This window comes from Bubalus kerabau, chromosome 5 (assembly GCF_029407905.1).
Source record: "Bubalus kerabau isolate K-KA32 ecotype Philippines breed swamp buffalo chromosome 5, PCC_UOA_SB_1v2, whole genome shotgun sequence".
Lineage (NCBI taxonomy): Eukaryota > Metazoa > Chordata > Mammalia > Artiodactyla > Bovidae > Bubalus > Bubalus kerabau.
In genome coordinates this window covers 82,679,027-82,700,157 of record NC_073628.1, presented here as the reverse complement: position 1 = coordinate 82,700,157, position 21,131 = coordinate 82,679,027, and the positions used below count along the sequence as shown (strand labels likewise).

At 42.0% G+C, this 21,131-nt stretch overlaps 1 protein-coding gene, 1 long non-coding RNA gene and 1 other non-coding gene across 11 annotated transcripts in view; 2 read left to right on the top strand and 1 right to left on the bottom strand.

The window, feature by feature from the left end:
* Window positions 1-8,438: 8,438 nt before the first annotated feature.
* The window catches only part of ENAH (ENAH actin regulator), a 159,971-nt gene continuing 147,278 nt past the window's right edge, over window positions 8,439-21,131 (top strand). For all 9 annotated transcript variants that reach the window (XM_055582002.1, XM_055582001.1, XM_055581999.1 and 6 more), the window contains exon 1: window positions 8,439-8,572. In XM_055582002.1, coding sequence (XP_055437977.1) covers window positions 8,568-8,572 — 5 coding nt within the window. In that variant the 5' untranslated portion in view covers window positions 8,439-8,567. The remainder of the gene's footprint in view (window positions 8,573-21,131) is intronic.
* LOC129652907 (uncharacterized) lies at window positions 8,609-12,859 on the top strand. Its single transcript, XR_008714847.1, has 2 exons — window positions 8,609-8,959; window positions 9,491-12,859. It is a non-coding gene; the product is annotated as an uncharacterized LOC129652907 (long non-coding RNA).
* Window positions 14,782-14,853, bottom strand: TRNAC-ACA (transfer RNA cysteine (anticodon ACA)). Its single transcript has one exon. It is a non-coding gene; the product is annotated as a tRNA-Cys (tRNA).

Genomic DNA, 21,131 nt, shown 5'->3' with positions numbered 1-21,131 from the left:
GGATTTCTATCAGCTGCCCCCAGAAACCTAACAAAAATATAGGTTTGACCTTCTATTGACCTCAAATAGAAGGTCAAAGGAGAAAAGCTCCTTTCCTTTGACAGATTTTTATAAAAATTTTTATTTTATATTATTTAACATTTTATAGTAATTTAACAATGTTATATTAGTTTTAGGTATACAGCAAAGTGATTCAGTTTTACATATACATGTACTTATTCTTTTCCAAATTCTTCTCCCATTTAGGTTATTACAGAGTACTGAGGAGAGTTCCATGTGTTATACAGTAGGTCCTTGTTGGTCATCTATCTTTTAAGTATAGTTCTTTGATACGTTGATCGTAACAGTGGACATAATTCCCTATGGTAGATGTAGCATCAGGGCCCCTTGTTACTATATTCCACTGAGTGTCTTCTCACTAGAAACCCCATCATTAGGAGAGGGTTATATGCCGTATAGTTTATGAATTGATGTCACATGAGTAGGAGTTAACTAAGATATCAAATTGCTGCATGTCAATAACTTTTATGCACTTTTGCTCATCACTTAGACTGCTTTAATTCTTCCTTCCCTACTTGTCTCATCCCAACCAGTTTTAGAACAGAGTTATTCTGGAAAGCATTCATTGAGTCAAACCTGACATAAACTATGAACTTAGCTCGTTACATCAACTTTCAAAATTAAACAGACTGTCCAGTGTTTAGGATACCAGAAGAACATGAAGAATCACAGACCAGCTTTCTTAGGAATTGTTTCTTAACTTAATTTGGGCATCATTCAGTAGGAAAGGCATGCCTAACCCGACTTAATATTAAACAGAGGTCTGAAGATATAAATAACTCAAATAAAGCAAATCAAGATCACCATCTCATTAGTAACAGGAGAGAAAATAAAATGAAAAATAAGTAGGAAAAGACCAGACTGTGAACTTTTGAAGGGAAATATTTGCAAGTGAGAGACATTGAATAAAATCAAGTACAATGAGATGCTTAATGAAGGCAACATTACAAAAAACACATAAAACAGGAGCTATTTAAAGAAAAATTATTTATCAGATGCTTGACGATATAAAATGCCACCTGAGTTAGACAAGAAAGCCTGAACAGGAAGCTCAGATGGCAGAGTTCTATTCAAGGCCTTTCCCTAAAATATTGTAACCATACATATTGGTGATAAATTTGCAGTGAGTACTTAAGTCCTAAAAAAAGTTTCACAAGAAGGAAAATGAAAAAATACATGATTCCTTTTCAAAGATTTTTGTTAAGTCTCATCTAGACTAAGACGTTTATGGTCAATTGCTTTGCAAACAACCATAGCTAAAGATAGCACTGGTCACCAAAGGGGTATGGTATTTCCTATCTAGTCTCTCTGGTACTAGTTAGAATGTTAATGAAGAGTATATAGACACTTCTCTCGACACCTTTGAAAACACACTTGGGCTTGGCTTCATTTCATTTATTGCCCTGTTTTCAACCAAAAATGTTAGCCAGTATACTCCGAGGATTCCTATATGAGTTTTTGCTTCGCTAAATTGATTTAAGGAAACTAAAGCTCAACATTCAGAAAACGAAGATCATGGCATCCGGTCCCATCACTTCATGGGAAATAGATGGGGAAACAGTGGAAACAGTGTCAGACTTTATTTTTTTGGGCTCCAAAATGACTGCAGATGGTGACTGCAGCCATGAAATTAAAAGACGCTTACTCCTTGGAAGGAAAGTTATGACCAATCTAGATAGCATATTGAAAAGCAGAGACATTACTTTGCCAACAAAGGTCCATCTAGTCAAGGCTATGGTTTTTCCAGTGGTCATGTATGGATGTGAGAGTTGGACTGTGAAGAAAGCTGAGTGCCGAAGAATTGATGCTTTTGAACTGTGGTGTTGGAGAAGACTCTTGAGAGTCCCTTGGACTGCAAGGAGATCCAACCAGTCCATTCTGAAAGAGATCAGCCCTGGGATTTCTTTGGAAGGAATGATGCTAAAGCTGAAACTCCAGTACTTTGGCCACCTCATGCGAAGAGTTGACTCATTGGAAAAGACTCTGATGCTGGGAGGGATTGGGGGCAGGAGGAAAAGGGGATGACAGAGGATGAAATGGCTGGATGGCATCACTGACTCGATGGGCATGAGTTTGAGTGAACTCCGGGAGTTGGTGATGGATGGGGAGGCCTGGTGTGCTGCAGTTCATGGGGTCTCAAAGAGTCGGACACGACTGAGCGACTGAACTGAACTGAACCTCTATAAGCTCAGTTAACCTCTGCTAGTTGTATGGCTGGGATATCTAAGGGAAGGAGGGTGAATGAATGAATGATCACTGGTCCCTTCTCAGTAGCATTATTATGCTGAAAAAAAAATTAATTGAAGTTCCCTAATTTGGAGATGAAGTTAACTCATATACTGAGTCCCTGCATGATACAGGGTATAAGCATAGGCCCTTGATATACAGATCTCTGGCTAAGGGAGGGGTTTATTCATAGTTTGGGTAGTCCATGTCACGATTTACAAGATGGGCTATCGCTGTAGCACAATTGGGACTTAAAGTGACTTGTGTTTTGTTTGCTTTGTTTTTAACTATGCTCATTCCGTTTCCTAAATGGAACTTGAGTCTTTTGTTCCTTTTCTTTAATCAGAGAAGTGAAGTGAAATAGAAGCCACCTAATGCAGAGCTGGAGTGTGGGCTCGTGGAAACGGCCTTTCTGACTTTTTCTTTCCTAGCTGGGTGGCTTTGGGTTAATCTCTACACCTTTCTGTACCTGACCTTTATGAACTACAAGTATGGCAAGGATGACAGTAATGGTGTGCAGGTTCAAGGAATATTGTAAGGATGGACTGAATGAGTGTATGTGAGTGCCTAGTAGATTAGCACACACCATTATTGGCTAGCCAATCACTTACATTCACTTCTTACATTCCTGTGACTCAAAGGACACTTCTTCCCTCAAATGTAAAGCCAATCTTTGCTGGCTTCCATCTAAAGCCAGCAAATTAGTACAGAGAGGAGAGGGGAATCAAAGTAAATTTGGCCCTTAATTGCCTTAATTTTTGATTTGCAATTCAATTCATTTGCCACTAGAATGGGCTTCCTCAGTGGCTCAGCAGTAAAGAATCTGATTGTCAATGCGAAGATGTAGGCTTGATCCCTGGGTCGGAAGATCCCATGGAGAAGGAAATGGCAACCCACTGTAATATTCTTGCCCGGGAAATCTCATAGACAGAGGAGCCTGGTGACTTACAGACCATGGGGTCACAAAGAGTCGGGCATAACTGCGTGACTAAACAATAAACTTAGAATAGTTAGCCACTGGCTACTTTGGTCAAAGCACTCAACTTCTTCATACACAAAATACCGTGTCACCATTCTATTTTACCATAAGTTGGTAGCAATGACAAATGACTTGAGTACTAGAATGTTTCGAGGCCAAATGAAAGTATTATAATTAGTGACATTAATAATTATTTTCTGATTATTGCTGCTTATCTTTTGGCTTTAGCAAAACTTGATTAGAGATTGAATTTTTATGTTAAACCCAAGAAAATAATCTCTCAACCTGGAATTTGGCCAGGTTACCATGCTAAGCAACAGTTTCAAAGAAAAAGATAATTGGGATTTTTAATAAGCTTTGAAATTTTCCTGAAAGGTGGGCTGAAAGCTACAAAAGACATGGTATTAGGCAGTGTGACTTTAAACAGTTCATTCAGGATACATCCTAGTGATAATATCTTTCTTCTCTACCATGATTAGCCAGAAAAATAATCTTTTATTAACTCTTCCCCTGATCTCCTTTGAGGAAATACTCCAAGGTCAGTTGTTGCCCAATCATAATGTCCCTAGGATAATTGACTGGTATTTTCAAATTTGATTAAGTCAATGGGACAAGTAAATCAATTCAATGCAAGAGACAGGGCAACCACTCATTTTTCTTGCCAAGCTATCAGCCAGATTTTATAAGAGATAATTCAGAATAGGGTTATGGCGATGCTTCTTTACAATCCAATTACTAAAGCATCATGACTTGATCGTTATCTAGAAATGAAGCCCACCTGCTATACTCTTTAAATGGGATCCATGGCTGAATTTTGTGGAAATAATGCCTTGCATTGTATAGAATGTGGCCTCTACCAATTGTTACTCTAATATTATTCAGGCTTTAGAAATCTTCTGCCAAGTTTAAACACTGTGGCAGTAAGAAAAGAAAGAGACTCTGGGAAAGAGGAAATGAAATTAACCGAATAAATCCTAATTTGGAAGGGAGAAAAATGACAAATGGCAGAAAAATGCAAATGGCAGAGAGGCAAATAGTTTGCTCTACCGTCTTTGTCTTCTGATAATATTTTTGAACCAAGATTATATATGGACAGCTAAAGTTGAAAGATGAGTAATAAAAATATCTTGAATCCTACTGGAATATCATGTTATATATATATTTTTTCCCATTCTTGGGGAAACAAACAAAAATTACATTAATGGCCACAAAAGAAAACCCAATCCCATTACATCTAAGTGAAAGTATACAATCACATTCACTCCGAACTACTTCTTGTCCTCACCCATCCCTATGTAACTCTTGGTTTTTCAGGGGAGATCCCTTTTTTGGGTGATGGAGGAGACCGTGCCTACAATCCTTAGCAATAATTTCCTGACTGCTAAGCAGCATTAGTCATGCATCCTCCTCATGCCCATAAATGGAGGATAAGCCTACACTGATGCTATCAGACGAATTTAAACAAGGCCTGTTCTGAGAGAACCCTCAGAGCCAGACTGACAACACTCCTGCAGCAAACCCATCTTCAATAGAAGTGTGTTTTGTTTCATCTTACACTTGGGCACACACTACTAATAAAGGCACAGAACAACTTGGGATTGCGGGGATCGCTGTGCATACCTAGGGCTTGGAGCAGGCCTTCCATTGTGGTGTTAAGCTGGGGTGTTGCTCTGTAAGCCAAAGTTTAAGTCCATATACTCAGTGCTAAGAAGAGATTGTATTTCTTTTGATGAAGAGTTTCCTCTTCATCTTTGATTAGAGCAGTCACTCATTTATTTATTCATTTATTTGTTTATTTCCAAATATCCAGGTGCCTACCTGAGGGCCAGGTATTGGGCTTCAGGCTGAGCAACACTTGTCAGAGAAAAATGCAAGCGATTTTCACCATTCAGCCAAGCCAATAAAATCATCTAATTTTAAAGCAGCTTTACATTTTACTAACTCACTTACTTATGCCCTAGGAAGGCAGTATGATGTGGTAGAAGGAGCAATGGACCAATAATTAGAAATCCTGGGTTTAAGTTCCAGTTCTACCAGAAAGAGACTGCGTGACTGTGGGGCAGTTTACTTAACCTCTCTGGGCCTCACTTTCCTTTTTTGAAAAAATGAGTGGGTTGGACTTAAGATTCCTTCCATCTCTAAAATTCTTTTATTCTATACAGTAACACATTCCACGAAGTTTCCTTTGTGACCAGAATTAGTTGGTGAATTCCCAGCTCAAGTTTCCCTTTTGCTCTTTTATTGTTAAACCAAATATGAACAACAAGTAATAATATTTTGTCACAGCCAACAAATTGCCCTTCCACTGACTGACCTTTGGAGGTCAGGCCACCCATCACAACATCTAAATCCAAAGGCAATGGTATGATTAACTTGTGAGCTGGCGGGCTGCCATCCAAAAGTATGGAAATGGTTGTAGCTAGCCAAAATTCTTGGCTGGTACATTTTTAATAAACATAGAAAATAAGAACAGCATTTTCCACTTGGATTGCTTAATTTGGTGCCCATACCATTGAAACACTTGCTGGAAGGATAAAGATGATGTGATATATCACTTATTTAGCGCAGGATGGATTAACTTGTACAAATGAGAAGTAGGTTATGGAGTCATCTGTAAGGCATTTTTATCCTTGCCTCTTGTCTCTGGCAGGAGATAGCTTGAGTCATTACAGCAACATCTCCACCCCTTTTGGCCCTTTGTAAGAGTTTTCCCTGAAACATAAGCTCTGCTGGATTTACTGTATTGCTATGAATGGACTAAGGCAAATTGGTGTGAATTCTTTGTGGTCAAATACCTCTTCTTAATATTTTTGCAAGATGGTTCAACATGTCTTATTATTACTTTTTCAAGGAAAAAACCTCCACAGCAAATGTTCTCTGGTTAATTTGGAGACTATCTGAGGTGCATGTGTTTTAATTACATAAATAACAGTGAGTACTTAGGATAGGACAATGAGCCTCATAGTTAGTAGCTATGGTTTTTAATTGTGGTGATTGCACAAACTCATCCAGTTCTCGGGTTCTGTATTTCTCTGTCTCTACCTGTAATATGGCAGCAAGGACATTTGATGGGCAAGACTGTTTCCCTTCTAGTGCTTGGAGATCCCTGAATAAAATACACTGTGATAGTTAAGATGTAATTAGACATGTGGGTGGAAATTAATGTTTAAGCACACCATGTCTAAGCAGAGTCATTGTGCCTTTTTACTACCTGAGGCCACCCTGGTCCTGTGCCATAGCTCCAGGTCACTGAGTATACAGGGCTGTTGGTTAGAGGCTGCAGGTTCCAAAAAGAAAATAACTTGGTATTGAATCTGAAACCGGGAAGCTTTTTATAGTTAAAACTGGGCCACACAGTTCTACTATAGACAAGTCAGGCATTCACCAAGTATGACTATAACCTGTTCACTTTTCTTTTGGAAGTGTACACGATCTCAATTATCAAAACTATAATTTGAATTGTACCTCCATCTTATAAAACAACAAAACTTTTGACTAGATTTCCGGAGTCATGGCAGGTCCTCCATTTTGGATTAGATTCTCCAGTCATACGGACCCAGTAGCAATAGACCTTTTCCTTCTCAATCATCTTAAAAAACACACACTTCTCCTTGGGACTACAAAAGGCCTGCAATTTGTCCAGTTTAATTTTTCATTTGATTTTTGGATTTGCTTCTGGGTACCTAAAAACTCCCACTACTGTAAATCCTGGCTTTCTGGATGGACTCCCCCATCCCCCAACGCCACTGACTTTAAATGAGTTTGCTTCGCCAGCATTTTACATTTTACCTTTTAAAGGTGATTTCAAGACCAAACCAATGATGGAAAATTTACAACCATCATTACATCATTCATATCCCTCCCCGGCCCCCCTGCACCCCTACCCCGAGTTTTCCACCCTTTATCCCCCTGTTGCGGCCGGAATTCCCTTTTTGCTAATGACGACAGAAAGCGGTTTCCCGAGCTGCGTTTCTCTTCTTCCACTCTTGCTGCTGCACACGATGCCTCGCGCGTCTCCCGGCGACTGCGTTTCCCCGCGAGTTGGCCGCGTTCTTTCGGGGATGAAGTCATCCCTATACATGGTGTGTGCCTATCAGTTCGTTACATCGGTACAGCACACTGGGATTCCTCGGAAAGAAAAGGAGCGAAGCGAACAATGATGACCATATTTTACATGTACACGCCACCCCTCCCCCCAGCCCGGAGGAATCGCCGGGAGCCGAGCGAGGCGGGGGCGGGCCGTGGGGCTGGCCGGGATGCCCAACGACTGGCATGTCCGGGTCGTGAGATACAGCAACAGGGCGAGCTGAGGACAAGCCCCGCGCGAGGGCACCCGGACGGGCAGATCCGGAGTCCCCCCGGCCCGGCCCAGTCTCACGCATCCAGATCGCCGCCTCCCGGCTCCCCACGCCTGTGCCCGCAGGTCCCGCACCGGGAGGTCCTGGCGCCCCAGTCTGGGCACTCAGCGCTCTGGCGCGGGGGAGGCCCGGGAGCTCCCCCAGGCTCAGGGGAGCGGGAGTAGACTGGGGGCGGGGGAGGGGGGGCGACGGCCAAGGACAACTCGGGGCGGGGGCGTGGGCAGCCCTGATCCCAGGGGGCCGGGGGGCGGGGGCGGGGTGGGAAAGCAACAAAGAGCCTTTGCTAACCCGCCGTCGCCGAGCCCGCTCCCGCCCCTCGCGGCTCCCCGCAGGCCGGCGGGGTCCCGGGCCGGCGGCGCGGGGCGGGGAGCCCGGCCCCCCTGCCTCCCCTCCCCCCCGCACCGCCCCCTCGCCCACGGGGGAAGGAGGGGAGGAAGGCGGCGCCTGCGTGCTCCTCCGCCGCGCGCCCCGCCTCCTCCCGGGCTCCTCGCGGCTATCCCGACTCTCCTCCCGCGGCTGCCGCAGCTGCCGGTTGCACACGGCCTCGGCGGCGGGCGCGGCGGGGCGCGATCCTGTGGAGCGGCGGCCGGGCGCGCGGCCCCGGCGGGCACCCCTCCGAGGGCGGCCAAAGAAGCTCCCGGGGGAGGAGTAGGTGAAGGAGGAGGAGGTGGGGGGCTGCGACGGCCGCGGGACCCACAGTCGGCGCCTCGGCCTCTCCGCCCCCTCCCCAGCTTTTCTTTCGCCCGCTCCTCTCCCGCTCCGGACCGGCGCCTCGGCTTTGTGCGAGGAGATGGTGTAGCCTCGCGGCCGCCCGAAAGAGGAGCTGGACACTTGTCTGCCGGCTCCGAGCTGCGTCCCCGCCCCTGGAGGAGAGACCCCCCCCGCTCAGCTCGGCGCCTCCCGCGTCTCCCGGCTGCTGGGGAAGCCTCGGCGCGGCCGGCACCATGAGGTGAGGGGCGCGCGGGGCGGGGGCCAGCGGGCCATTGTGCCGCGGGAGCCGCGACCCCTCTCTCTCTCTCCCCGGACCCCGCCTTCCCTCTCCCGGCCCGGCGCGTCTCCCAGGTCTCCGGTCTCTATCTCCCCCCCTCCCCCTTTGTCCCTTCTCATTTCTCTTTCTTTCTTGTAATCCTCCCCAGCCCCTCTTATTGGGGAGGGGGGGGGGGGCGTTCCTCTTTTCGACGTTCTCCCGTTTTTCCTCAAATGCTCCTCTTGAGCCCAGGATTTCCCTTCCTAAATTTAATATGCTCCTGGCTCCCTCCCCCCCAGCCCTTGCGAGACAAACCTGGGAGATGGGGAGGGGTTCGAGAATCAAAGCGTGCTTGTTGCTGGGAAACAGGTATTTTTCCGTCTCTATGTAAAAATTTCGTTCACTTTTATAACAAAACTCTGGTGTTTAAAAAAAAGGATAAAAGTTTGAAAGACCTGAAATTTCTGTGGGGAATGAAGTGTTCTGGTAGTGGTAGGTGAAAGAGCTCAGAAAGGTGAAATTTCACGGTGGTGGGGGAAGGGAAAGAATTTATTACGTTAATATGAGGCGGGGGGAACAGTGAAAGACTGCGATAAGTAAGTTGTTCGGGGTGTGTAAACGGAGGCGGGGGAGGGATTTGTTTGGAAAACCCTTTTCTCTTCTTCCTCTAGCAGCCTGTGTTGCATTGCAGCAGCTGCCTTTTTCCTTTTTCTCTCTAATCAATAAAACAGAAGCTAAATTATTTTTTCAGCCCCAAAGAATTGAATGTACTGTCGTAAAATGTTACTTTAATTGATACGATGAAACATATGGTGTGATATTTTTCGTGTTTGTTTCTCCAATTGTGTTAGAGAATAAACCCATGATGTGGTGTGTCATTCATTGGAGATTTTTTTTCAGCCTTTCCTATGTTTTGTGTCCATAACCTTCTCTTTTCGGATTGGTGCAAGACTTCGTGAGAAATGGGACTTGGGAGACTGAAGGCTGATCCATTCTGCGTTATCATCCTTCAGGCCTTCCTTTTAGGTTAAACAATTGTGGATAAAAGTAAATTACTCCATTTCTGCCTTCTGGAAGAGATAGTCTTACAGTTCGTTTGGATTTGAATCTCCTTTGTGTTAAAAGATTAATGGCTAACCATTGCCAAAACCCTTATAATGTAATACAATGAGATTTGAATGATATAATCTACACATTCCTGCGTTTTGGCAAGAAAATGTCTTGTCATTGGAATTCTTTCTCAATTTAAGTAGTTTCCACTTTAAACTTTTTTTTTTTCCTATCAAGATTGAACACTACTTTCCCATTTTGGTTTATATATATATATATATATATATATATATTTGAGATATAGCTTTCAGCTTATTGTGAATTTGAATTGTTTATCTCTGATTCAAGTTATGGAGCTTTATTTGAAGGCTTGAAAAACTATAAGTGACCCCTTTTCCTTAGTGATTTCACAAGCAACTTATTTTCAAGTATAGATCAGTGCAAAATGTAATTATGGCATACTTTGTAAAATATGGCTTGAAAAACTTGAGCCATGCTTTGAACATAGTTTTTTTTTTTTTGAATCAAGTTATTGATGTCCTTAAAAACTCTGGAACTATAATAAAGCATTACTAATGTTAAGTCTTGTAATAAAATATATTGCTGATTTCTGCTGTAACTTTTAATGCTTACTATAGGGGTCTTGGAGACAAGAATTTATCAAATGTTTTTCCAAACTTTAGGTAAACTTCCCAACATTGAAAAATGTAAAACAATGAAAGTGAATTATTTTAAAATAAAATGATTGTATAGTTGTCAGATTCAAAGACTGAACCAAAAAAAAAAAAAAACTTAAAAATTAAAAAATATTCAGTGAAGTTTGATCACTATTATGTATAGTTATCAACCTGTCAAAGGTAAATTATATCTTCACTTAAAAATTCCTTTTCTAATAAAAAGTAATTTGTAACGTTTAAGCTGTTTTCCTGCTCAGCTCTGTTCCTTATTAAATGTAGAAAGGGAGGAATCACACCGAAGCTTTCCAGTAGCTTAAATAAAGAACATGGTACACAGGTCTGAAAAGTTTGTTAGTCTACAGTAATTCTTTGTAGGCTAATTGTGAATAATTTACAAGCAGAAAAAGAGGATCAGCTTTTCACTTTGGAAGGCATTGGATTATTTGGTAGGTGGTTTGTGCGACTCATATGTATTCACATTTCCTTAGATAGCTGTAAAAGCAGGATAGTCTGGTAAGGAAGTAAAAAGTGCTGGTTGCAAAAAGCTCTGGCATATTTTGGTGCATATTTAACGGCTTTTTAGGTTATATTCATATTGATTTGGTCTCCATGCTTTCCAGTATGCTAGGACGTAAATGTTATACTCTTAAATTGAGTCTCTCTAATTATAAGTAGTTCTGATGCTTTAAAGGCCATCCAGAAATAGGAGTGCATGGGTAGGAAATTTCCCCTTAAGTTGGTCATAATTCTGAAGAGGGGATGTGATAAATATGTTGTGGTTTAGGCATTTGTGACCAACGACTTTAGTTTCAGGAATGGCACTCTCACTGTGGTATAATGTAATAACTCCTTTGCAGAAGGGAATGGAATAATACCTTGTGCTTGGTTGGTCGGTCATGTCCAGCTTTCTGAGATCCTGTTCCTGAAGCAATCTTAATGGCATTCTACACATATAAAAAGCTGTGTATAGAATTACTTGTTAGTACTTTTTTTAAAAACAGATGAGAATTAAAATGAGAACATGTATTTCTTATACAAAACAGTGAGAGGGTTGAGACCTAAAAAACTGTTACTTTTCTTAGTGGAACATCCGACTTTTTGTTCTATTCTTATTTTTTATTTATGTAATGATTGAAAAGTATAAGGTGATTTGTGATAGAGGTAGGCGATTATGTGTAATATTAATATAGTATATACCTTTTAAATGATAACATTTTTGCTTAGTTGGTTAGTTACTAAAAAAAATTTTTTTTTGATAGAGGAGCTTGTCTGATATAAGATAGTTGTATGTAGCTTAGTGGCTAAGAAGAGCTCAGAAGATTTTGGATTGCCATTCTTAGATATGTATTAAATAGTCCAGGATTCCACTCACTCTTCTGTGACCTTCTCATGGAAAAAAGGTGTAGCTGAGTTGTGAGGATTCAGCCAAGTCATTTATTAGCTGGATGACCTTGAGCTGGTCACTTTATTTCACTGATCTATATTTAAAAATATGGATGCCTGCCTGGTAACTCAGACAGTAAAGTGTCTGCCTACAATGCGGGAGCCCCAGGTTCAATCCCTGGGTCGGGAAGATCCCCTGGAGAAGAAAATGGCAACCCACTCCAGTATTCATGCCTGGAAAATCCCTTGGACCGAGGAGCCTGGTGGGCTACGGTCCCTGGGGTTGCAAAGAGTCGGACACAACTGAGCCACTTCACTTCCAAAATAGGGATAATTCTTTACTGGGTATTAAGGATCAAATGATAATATTGACTAGAAGAGAGTGTGTATTGTGTACTTGTAGGCAATGGCACCGCACCCCACTCTTGCCTGGAGAATCCTATGGATGGAGGAGCCTGGAAGGCCGCAGTCCATGGGGTTGCTGAGGGTTGGACACGACTGAGCGGCTTCACTTTCACTTTTCATTTTCTTGCATTGGAGAAGGAAATTGTAACCCACTCCAGTGTTCTTGCCTGGAGAATCCTGGGGATGACGGAGCCTAGTGGGCTGCCGTCTATGGGGTCACACACAGTCGGACACGACTGAAGTGACTTAGCAGCAGCAGCAGCAGCAAACCTTGTACAGTTACATTGCTCATCTTGTTTTTGGGCTTAGTTCTGTGTCAGACTGGTTAGGTAAATCTTTTGGGTAGTTTGCTTCACTTCATCTAGTTCAAGGATGGCAAGCAGGTTATATTTTGCTTATCTACTCCCAGTTGATAGTGGCTGCCATGTTGATAAGGGCATAGCTGCTTTTCTGGGTTTTGTGAAAAAGGGCCATGATGTTTGATTGGGATGAGGGTTGTACAGAGTGGCAATAAAGTGTTTCCTGGTATGCTCCTAATTTAACCATCTGTGATCTAGTCCAGTGTTCTTTTTTTATAGGTGAGGAAACCGATCTTTGTTTCCTTTCCTTGTGTATCTTTAGTCTTTGAAATAGTTCTTGTGATTTTGTTACCTTCATTTATAGTAATGATAAATTTAGTACACATTTTAAGAGTGTGGCATAGCTAAAGTTCAGAAGATCCTGGTTTTATATGCTGACTTGTTAATGGAGAAAACTGATAAATATGGAGATTATTCTATTATTTCAAGGATTGTTGTGTCAACGGTCAAGTGAGAGCCCATGAAAGGATAGTAATAGTAGTCTGTCTGTTCCCATGGATCTTGCTTTATGCTTGTAGATTTTGGATGTGTGGCTTTCTTCCAGAGGTTAATTTTAGGAGCAGGAGCCAAATTTGCATTTTTTAGAATGTCAGTGCTATGTATTTAGGCATTGTTTTGCCTTGTAGGTATTAAGGAATACATCATGAATAAGAATGTGGATTGATGAAGAAAATGTACTGGTTTTTACAGCAGTCAAGGTTTTCAGTTAGTCCAGTTGGAATAACTGAAATAACTGGCAGGCCCATTTGGCTGGTATAGAAGAAATTACTTACTCAACTGACAGCTTTGGTTACTTATCCTACACACAGCTTAAATCTGGGGTGACTGTATAACTTGTGAAATTCCCAGTCTTTTTTTTTTTTTTTTAATGTCCCCTCCCTCTTGAACCTCCTTTGCCATCCCACCCCTCTAGGTTGTTACACAGCTCTGATTGAGTTTCCTGAGTTATATAGTGAATTTCCATTGGCTATCTACTTTACATATGGTAATAGATGTTTCCATGTTACTCTCTCCATACATCCCACCCTTTCCTCCCCCAGCCCCTACCCTTGTGCATAAATCTGTTCTCTTTGTCTAACACCCAGTCTTTATCATAAGTGTAAGAAGGGTTTGGAAAAATGTGATTTCAATTTTTCTGCAGTTGTTGGGGAGGAAAAAGATACTTCAGTTCTTCTGTGCGCTTCTCCCCTTTCTCTGAATTGATGGATGAAAGTGAGTGGAAGTAAAAGTCAGAGAGAATCTGAGCTGAGGCTGTACTTCAGTGAATGCTTCCTCAAATAAAGGCTTATGAAGTTTTCTGGAATAGAAATCAGGAAGAGAATTCCTTGTCAGACCTGAGAAGTAGTCCTTGATTTATCTACGTCCCAGCTGTCTTCTGTGTTACTATGTCCTTTGCATATTTTTTTTGCCATTGCGTTTATTACACTGTTTTATAATGGTGTGGATTTTTCTGTCCCTCTTCGCTATAAGCTCCTTGAGAGTAGGACAGCGCTTTTATATTCAGGGTGCCAGCAAAATGTTTGGCATAATGTGGGTGCTTATATAAATGCTTGCGTTGGTGTCCTTTTCCAGAGTCTGTTCACTAACAATAAGCACCACCATGCCTGGAGCACCTAATATTTTGTAGCTATACTGGGTATTCTAGGATGTAAAATAGTATTCAGCATATTATAAATGTTAATAAAGTTATTTAATTCAAATAAAACAAGCATCCTGAACACAAGAATAGGTAGAGAGCTTGTTTCTTACTCAAACACAAAGTTCTGCTGCTGCTGCTAAGCCGCTTCAGTCGTGCGACCCCATAAACATGCGACCCCGTAGATGGCAACCCACCAGGCTCCCCTGTCCCTGGGATTCTCCAGGCAAGAACACTGGAGTGGGTTGCCATTGCCTTCTCCAATGCATGAACGTGAAAGTGAATTCCCTCAGTTGTGTCTGACTCTTTGTGACCCGATGGACTGCAGCCTACCAGGCTCCTTCATCCATGGGATTTTCCAGGCAAGAGTACTGGAGTGGGATGCCATTGCCTTCTCCAAACAAAGCTCAGAAGTGGCCAAAAAGAGTCAGACTCAGGTTTGTCTAACTCCAAAGCCCTTTTGGAAGATTCTGGGTTTCCTTGACTTTCTCATTAAATTCTGAATTAACAGAATGGCCATCATTCTGTTTTTTAGTTTCTTTGATCATGGGACTTGCAAATATTTTTGAGCAACAAGCTCAAAATGCATACATGTCTATTGGCTTAGCTGATTTCTACTCTGCTTAATGACTGCTTTGCAAGAATACTGGAGTGGGTTGCCATTTCCTTCTCCAGGGGATCTTCCCAACCCAGGGATTGAACCTGGATCTCCTGCATTGTAGGCAGACGCTTTACCGTCTGAGCCACCAGGGAAGTCATAAAGAAGTGGAACTGAAGTGGCTTAGTTGTGTCCAACTCTTTGTGACCCCATGGACTGTAGCCTACCATGCTTCTCTGTCCATGGGATTTTCCAGGCAAGACTACTGGAGTGGGTTGCCATTTCCTTCTCCGTTTGATCCTTATTAGTGCTTAAAATACCAATAATTGGATAGTTTGTGATATTCATGAAGAAAGGTGTATTAGTCAGCTCAAGGTGCTATAACAAAATCTCATAGAGATTTATTTTCTTAAAGTTCTGGAGGCTGGAAATCTTGAGGTCAGGGTGCCCGTATGGCCAGTTCTGGTAGGACTGCCATCTTCTTGGACACTTTCTTTTTAATGTTCTCATATGGCAGAGAGACAGAGGTCTCGCCCTTTTCTTATAAGGTCGCTGATCCTTTTGGATTTGGACCTTCACCCTTATGACCTCATTTAACCTTAGTGAAGTGAAGTCACTCAGTCGTGTCCGACTCTTTGTGGCCCCATGGACACCAGTCTCCTCTGTCCATGGGATTTTCTAGGCAAGAGTACTGGAGTGGGTTGCCATTTCCTTCTCCAGGGAACTTCCCCACCCAGGGATCGAACCCAGGTCTCCCACATTGTAGATAGACACTTTATCGTCTGAGCCACCAGGAAATTACCTACTAATGTCCTGTCTCTGAATATAGTCAAAGAAGGGATAGGGCTTCAATATATGGATTTTTCTGGGAAATAATTCAGCCCATAGCAGAAGATAGCCCAGTTTTTTTGGTCAGTGGATACAGCTTTGATGGAAGAAGTGAATCTGTATAATGCTTAGGTGATTTTTAGATTGATTGGTTTTAAGTAACTCTACGTGAAGGAAGTATTTACTGATGAAATGAAACTCATTTATGAAAGAAACCTCTTATATTTTCTAGAAATTTCTGTACATTGGGAAGTTTTTGTTTTATAATGACTGATAAACTTACATTTATTTTTTCAAATAATTCTTTTGGTATGAAACTATGCATATGGCTCAGTGCAGAGGTTGCATCAGTTCAGTCGCTCAGTTGTGTCCGACTCTTTGTGACCCCATGGACATCAGCACACCAGGCTTCCCTGTCTGTCACCAACTCCCGGAGCCTACTCAAACTCATGTCCATCGCATTGGTGGTGCCATCCAACCATCTCATCCTCTCTTGTCCCCTTCTCCTCCTGCCTTCAATCTTTCCCAGCATCAGGGTCTTTTCCAGTGAGTCAGTTCTTTGTGTCAGGTGGCCAAAGTGTTGCATATAAGAGGATAAAAAGGACAGGCTTTAAAGTCAACCTGAGTTCAGAGTAGGTTATAAACCTACTTTGAGTAGATCACAATTTTTGAGATACGAATTTTTCCTGTAAAATGGAGATACTTTTTTGCATTATAGAGTTGTTAAGGAAAATTAAATCAGAAATTATTTAAAACCCTGGCATAACATTTGGCACGTAAAATGGGCTTGGTGAGAGTAAATCCCCAATTCTGTGGAAGTCTGACATCTCCTAAGTTTGTGTTAAGAATGTGAAAAATGATGTAAGATGGTGCAGCTGCTTTAGAAAACAAATGCTAAACATAGAGTTACTAGATTACCCGGTAATTCCACTCCAGGGAATATGTGCAAGATAAATAAATAAGAATAGATGTCCATACAAACTGTACACAAACGTTCATGGCAGCATTGCTCTTAATAGCCAAAAGGAACATGGTTGGAAACATGCTAAGTGAATGGAAGTCAGACACAAAAAGCCACTTTGGTGACAAGAAGAAGATTAATAGTTGCTATGGTTTGGGGAGAGTAAAGGAGGATTGGGAAGTGAGTATGTGCAAAAGGGTTCCCCGACCCCTTTCCACTGTGTATATGTGTGTTTGTGTGTATGCCGTCAGGGTGTCTGAGAATTCAGCTGAATTCTGACACTGCCTACCTGGAGATGGAATCAGATTCCATGTGTAAAGGGCTCAGCCCCACAAGACCCGCCTTCTGTTTCAGAATGTGTGTCAATCATGTCCGACACCGCGTCCCCATGCACTGTAGCCCACCAGGCTCCTCTGTCCACAGGATTCTCCAGGCAAGAATACTGGAGTGTGTAACCATTCCCTTCTCCAGGAGATCTTCCCAACCCAGGGATCGAACCTGGGTTTTCTGCATTGCAGGTGGATTCTTTAGTGACTGAGCCACCATGGAAGCCCCTTTCCATTTCAGAGCTGAGTCGCAAGTCCAGGTTGTTACTTGTACTTCTGATTGACTGGCTGTGACTCAGAGGGCCCCATAGCCCCCTCCTCAGGTGTGATTAATTTTTTAGAATGGCTTGCAGAACTCTGGGAGAAGGCAATGGCACCCCACCTCAGTACTCTTGCCTGGAAAATCCCATGGACGGAGGAGCCTGGTGGGCTGCAGTCCATGGGGTCGCTAGAGTCAGACACAACTGGGCGACTTCACTTTCACTTTCATGCATTGGAGAAGGAAATGGCAACCCACTCCCGTGTTCTTGTCTGGAGAATCCCAGGGACAGGGGAGCCTGGTGGGCTGCCATCTCTGGGGTCGCACAGAGTTGGGCATGACTGAAGTGACTTAGCAGCAGCAGCAGAACTCTGGAAAGCTCATTTACTCACTGGATTCCTCCTTTATTATTAAAAAAGATATTAAAGAGGATGAGCCAGATGAAGAGCTACACAGTTCCTGAACAAAGGAGCTTGTGTCCTTGTGGAACTTGGGGCATGGTACGGTGACATATGGAAGTGTTTTGGTTGCCTGACGTGAAAGCTCTCAAAAAAGAGAGCCTGAAAGCTATTCTTTTGGGTTTTTGTAGAGGCCTCTTCACATTGTCGTGACTGAACCATTGGTCAGTGGTGGTTGATTGGACCCCCAGCCTCTCTCCTCATCATGGGAGATAGAATGGAGCGGGTAGGGGGTGGCACTGAAAGTTCCAACCCTGTAGTTACTTGGTTGGTCCTTCTGGCATCAGCCCCGATCCTTGGGTGCTTCTGAAAGTTACTTCATTTACATAACCAAAAGACATCCTTATCACTCTTCTTCAGAAATTCAAGGGTTTTGGGAGCTGTGAGCCTGAAACTGTGGAGGAAGACCAAATATATATCTTAAAAATCACAATGTATATTGGGTTTCCTTCTGGGATGATGGGAGATGTTCTAGATTTAAACAATGATGATCATTGTTCAACCTTGTGAATATACTTTGTTGTTCAGTCTCTCAGTCGTGTCGGACTCTTTGCAACCCCATGGACTGCAGCACACCAGGCTTCACCATCTCCTGAAGTTTGCTCAGACTCATGTCCATTGAGTTGGTGATGCCATCCAATCATGTCATCCTCTGTTGTCCCCTTCTCCTCCTGCCCTCAGTCTTTCCCAGCATCAGGATCTTTTCTGAGTTGGCTCTTTGCATCTGGTGGCCAAAGTATTGGAGGTTCAGCATTAGTCCTTCCAGTGAATATTCAGGATTAATATCCTTTAGGATTGACTGGTTTGATTTCCTTGCAGTCCAAGAGACTCTCAAGAGCCTTCTCCATCACCACAGTTCAAAAGCAGCAATTCTTCTTGGACTAATGTTTTAAATTGACATCTTAATGTTTTCTAAAGAGGGAATGAAGATAGGGAACCATTGGGCTTTTCTCTTTAGGAAACCAGGTAGGTGGGAGTGCTGAAGTGGAAATGTTAATTAATGGTGCCTCTGAGAGGCCTGATCAAATTTTGGAGTTCTTTATGCACAGGTAGCAGCCATCTCTCTGGTAGCTCTGTTGCAACAAGGATGACTAAAGTCACTGATAATATCAGTGAAACAAGTCCATCAGAATCTTCAGAAAGCTTTTTAATCTGGATAGTGATTTTTCTTGGGTCTGTTTACAGTAATCACAAATACCAGAGAAGGCTTTGTCTTTGGTGTCATCAACCTTGATGATATTTTTACCCTTCTAGGACATCTGGTCTTGACAAACCTGTACGTCTAATGATAATGAAGTCCAAATGACTAACTGTGCTGCCCAGGTCCTCACTCCTGTCCTTTTTGGTATCTGTTGTTACATGTGTGAGCGTGGTAGGGAAGAAGATTCATAAAGAACCTCAGACCATAAAGTGAAATAAAATGAATATCTCTTTAGGTCAAATCTCAAGGGAATCCAAATTGCTTGTCTTAGAGTGCAGTGAATTGATCTTTCTGTGCAGGTATTGTGATATAAAAGATTGGTTATATTTGAGTGTCTGCTTTTGCTTTGAGAAGTCCCCTCATTTCCTCCAAATTCTCATCTCACATTAGACTAGTATTGCAAGCAAATTGTGTCCATTCTTTTTTTCTTCTTAGCAATTAAAGGTTTATGGATCAAAAAAGTTTTCATTTCATTTACTTTCATCTCTTTTTAGTCTCTTATTTGCTGTGGTTTAAGAAAATGAACCCAATTTACTATTATTGAAACAAAGGTTTGGTCAGTGTTTAATTACTTTTTTTCTTTTCATTATAAAGCAGTACAGATTCTACATAGAGTTTAGAAGGTATGGAAAGTATAAAGATTTCAATAACTTAAATCTAAACCATCTAGAATTTTAATATTTTGATATATAGCTTTCTAGACTTCTCATAATGCATATGGCATATGTTGTGCATCCTCAGTCATGTCCAACTCTTTGCAACCCCATGGACTGTAGCCTGCGAGGCACCTCTGTCCATGGAGTTTTCCAGGCAAGAGTACTGGAGAGGGTTGCCATTTCCATCTTCAGGGGATCATCCCAACCTAGGGATTGGAGCCACCTCTGTTATGCCTCCTGCATTTGCAGTTGGGTTCTTTACCACTGGTGCCACCTGGAAGCCCCCATAATGCACATAAATGTGTTTGTGGGTGTATGAGTGTGTTTTAAGTAAAAGTGAGATCATACTATTTAGAAGCAAAATTACGTATTTTGTAACTGGCTGTTCTCCACATCTTGTCACTAAATACAGATCTAAAATAATTTTAAGTTGCATGGTATTTTCACTATGCTTTGGCTGACCTTAATCTACTTAATCTCTTGAACGTGAAAGTCACTCAGTCCTGTCTGACTCTTTGTGACCCCATGGACTACACAGTCCATGGAATTCTCCAGGCCAGAATACTGGAGTGGGTAGCCTTTCCCTTCTCCAGGGGATCTTCCCAACCCAGGGATTGAACCCAGGTCTCCTGCATTGCAGGCAGATTCTTTACCAACTGAGCCACAAGGGGTAGACTTTTAGATTTTTTTGCTTTATAAAAAATACTGCTGTGAACATCTTTGGGTATATATCTTTGTGCATATCATATTTTATATCTGCACATATACTTACATTTTAGGATAAATTCATAGGATTAAATTGAAGAGTATTTATTTTTCCCTTTTCTTTTACTCTTTTCTATCAGCAGGTCCTGTCAGGTCTCCCTTTGCTTCTCTCCATCTCACCAACACTGCTGAAACTCAGGCCACTGTTACTCTAACTGGAGCAGTTGGTATCTTCTCATTTCCGTTCTTGTGCCCCATTCTCCATACATCAGTTAAAATGGTCTTAAAGTGGAAATCCAATACTGTTGTTTGCCTGCTAAAGCCTTCAATGTCATCTTAGTGTTCTTGGGATAAAACTCAAATTAATAATAAAACCAAAATTATTAGTAGGTTCTGCATGATCTGACTCTATTCTAGTTCCTAGAATAGGAGAATTCACAGGCTTCTGTGAGTATGCAATGTTTGAGTGAATAATAAATGAAATTGCTAGACCAAAGGGAATTTTCTTAGTTTTTGATACACATTACCAAATTAACAACAACAGATGAGAGTGCCATTTTCACCTCACTAACCAACTCAAGCCATTGTCAGCATTTTTAATCTTTGCCTATCTGATAGGCAAAAAATGTTATCTCATTGTTTTAATTTGTGTTTCTTTGATAGTAGAGTTGAATATTTCTTCTTGTGTTTATTCGACATTTCTTATGACAGAGTTGTCTCTGTGTCCTTTGCCTGTTTCCCGAATAGGATTTTAATTGTTTTTGTAATGATTTATAACGTCTTTAAAAGGTAACTGTTTATGGTGTAGATATTTTATGCCAGTTATCTAATGTGGTATTAGAAACTGCCTCAAAGCCTAGCAAAACATCTATGAGTTGACTGGTCAGTTCCGCTGGACTCACCTGGGCTCACGTGTATCTTTTCATTTCTTAACTAGGTTTGTGTGCTATGTCTTTTTGTCTCTCACTTAGTAATAGCAGCCTTCCTTGAGATTATGCCCCAGTTGCAAGGTCTTACCAAACTTCTGCTTGCATCCTCT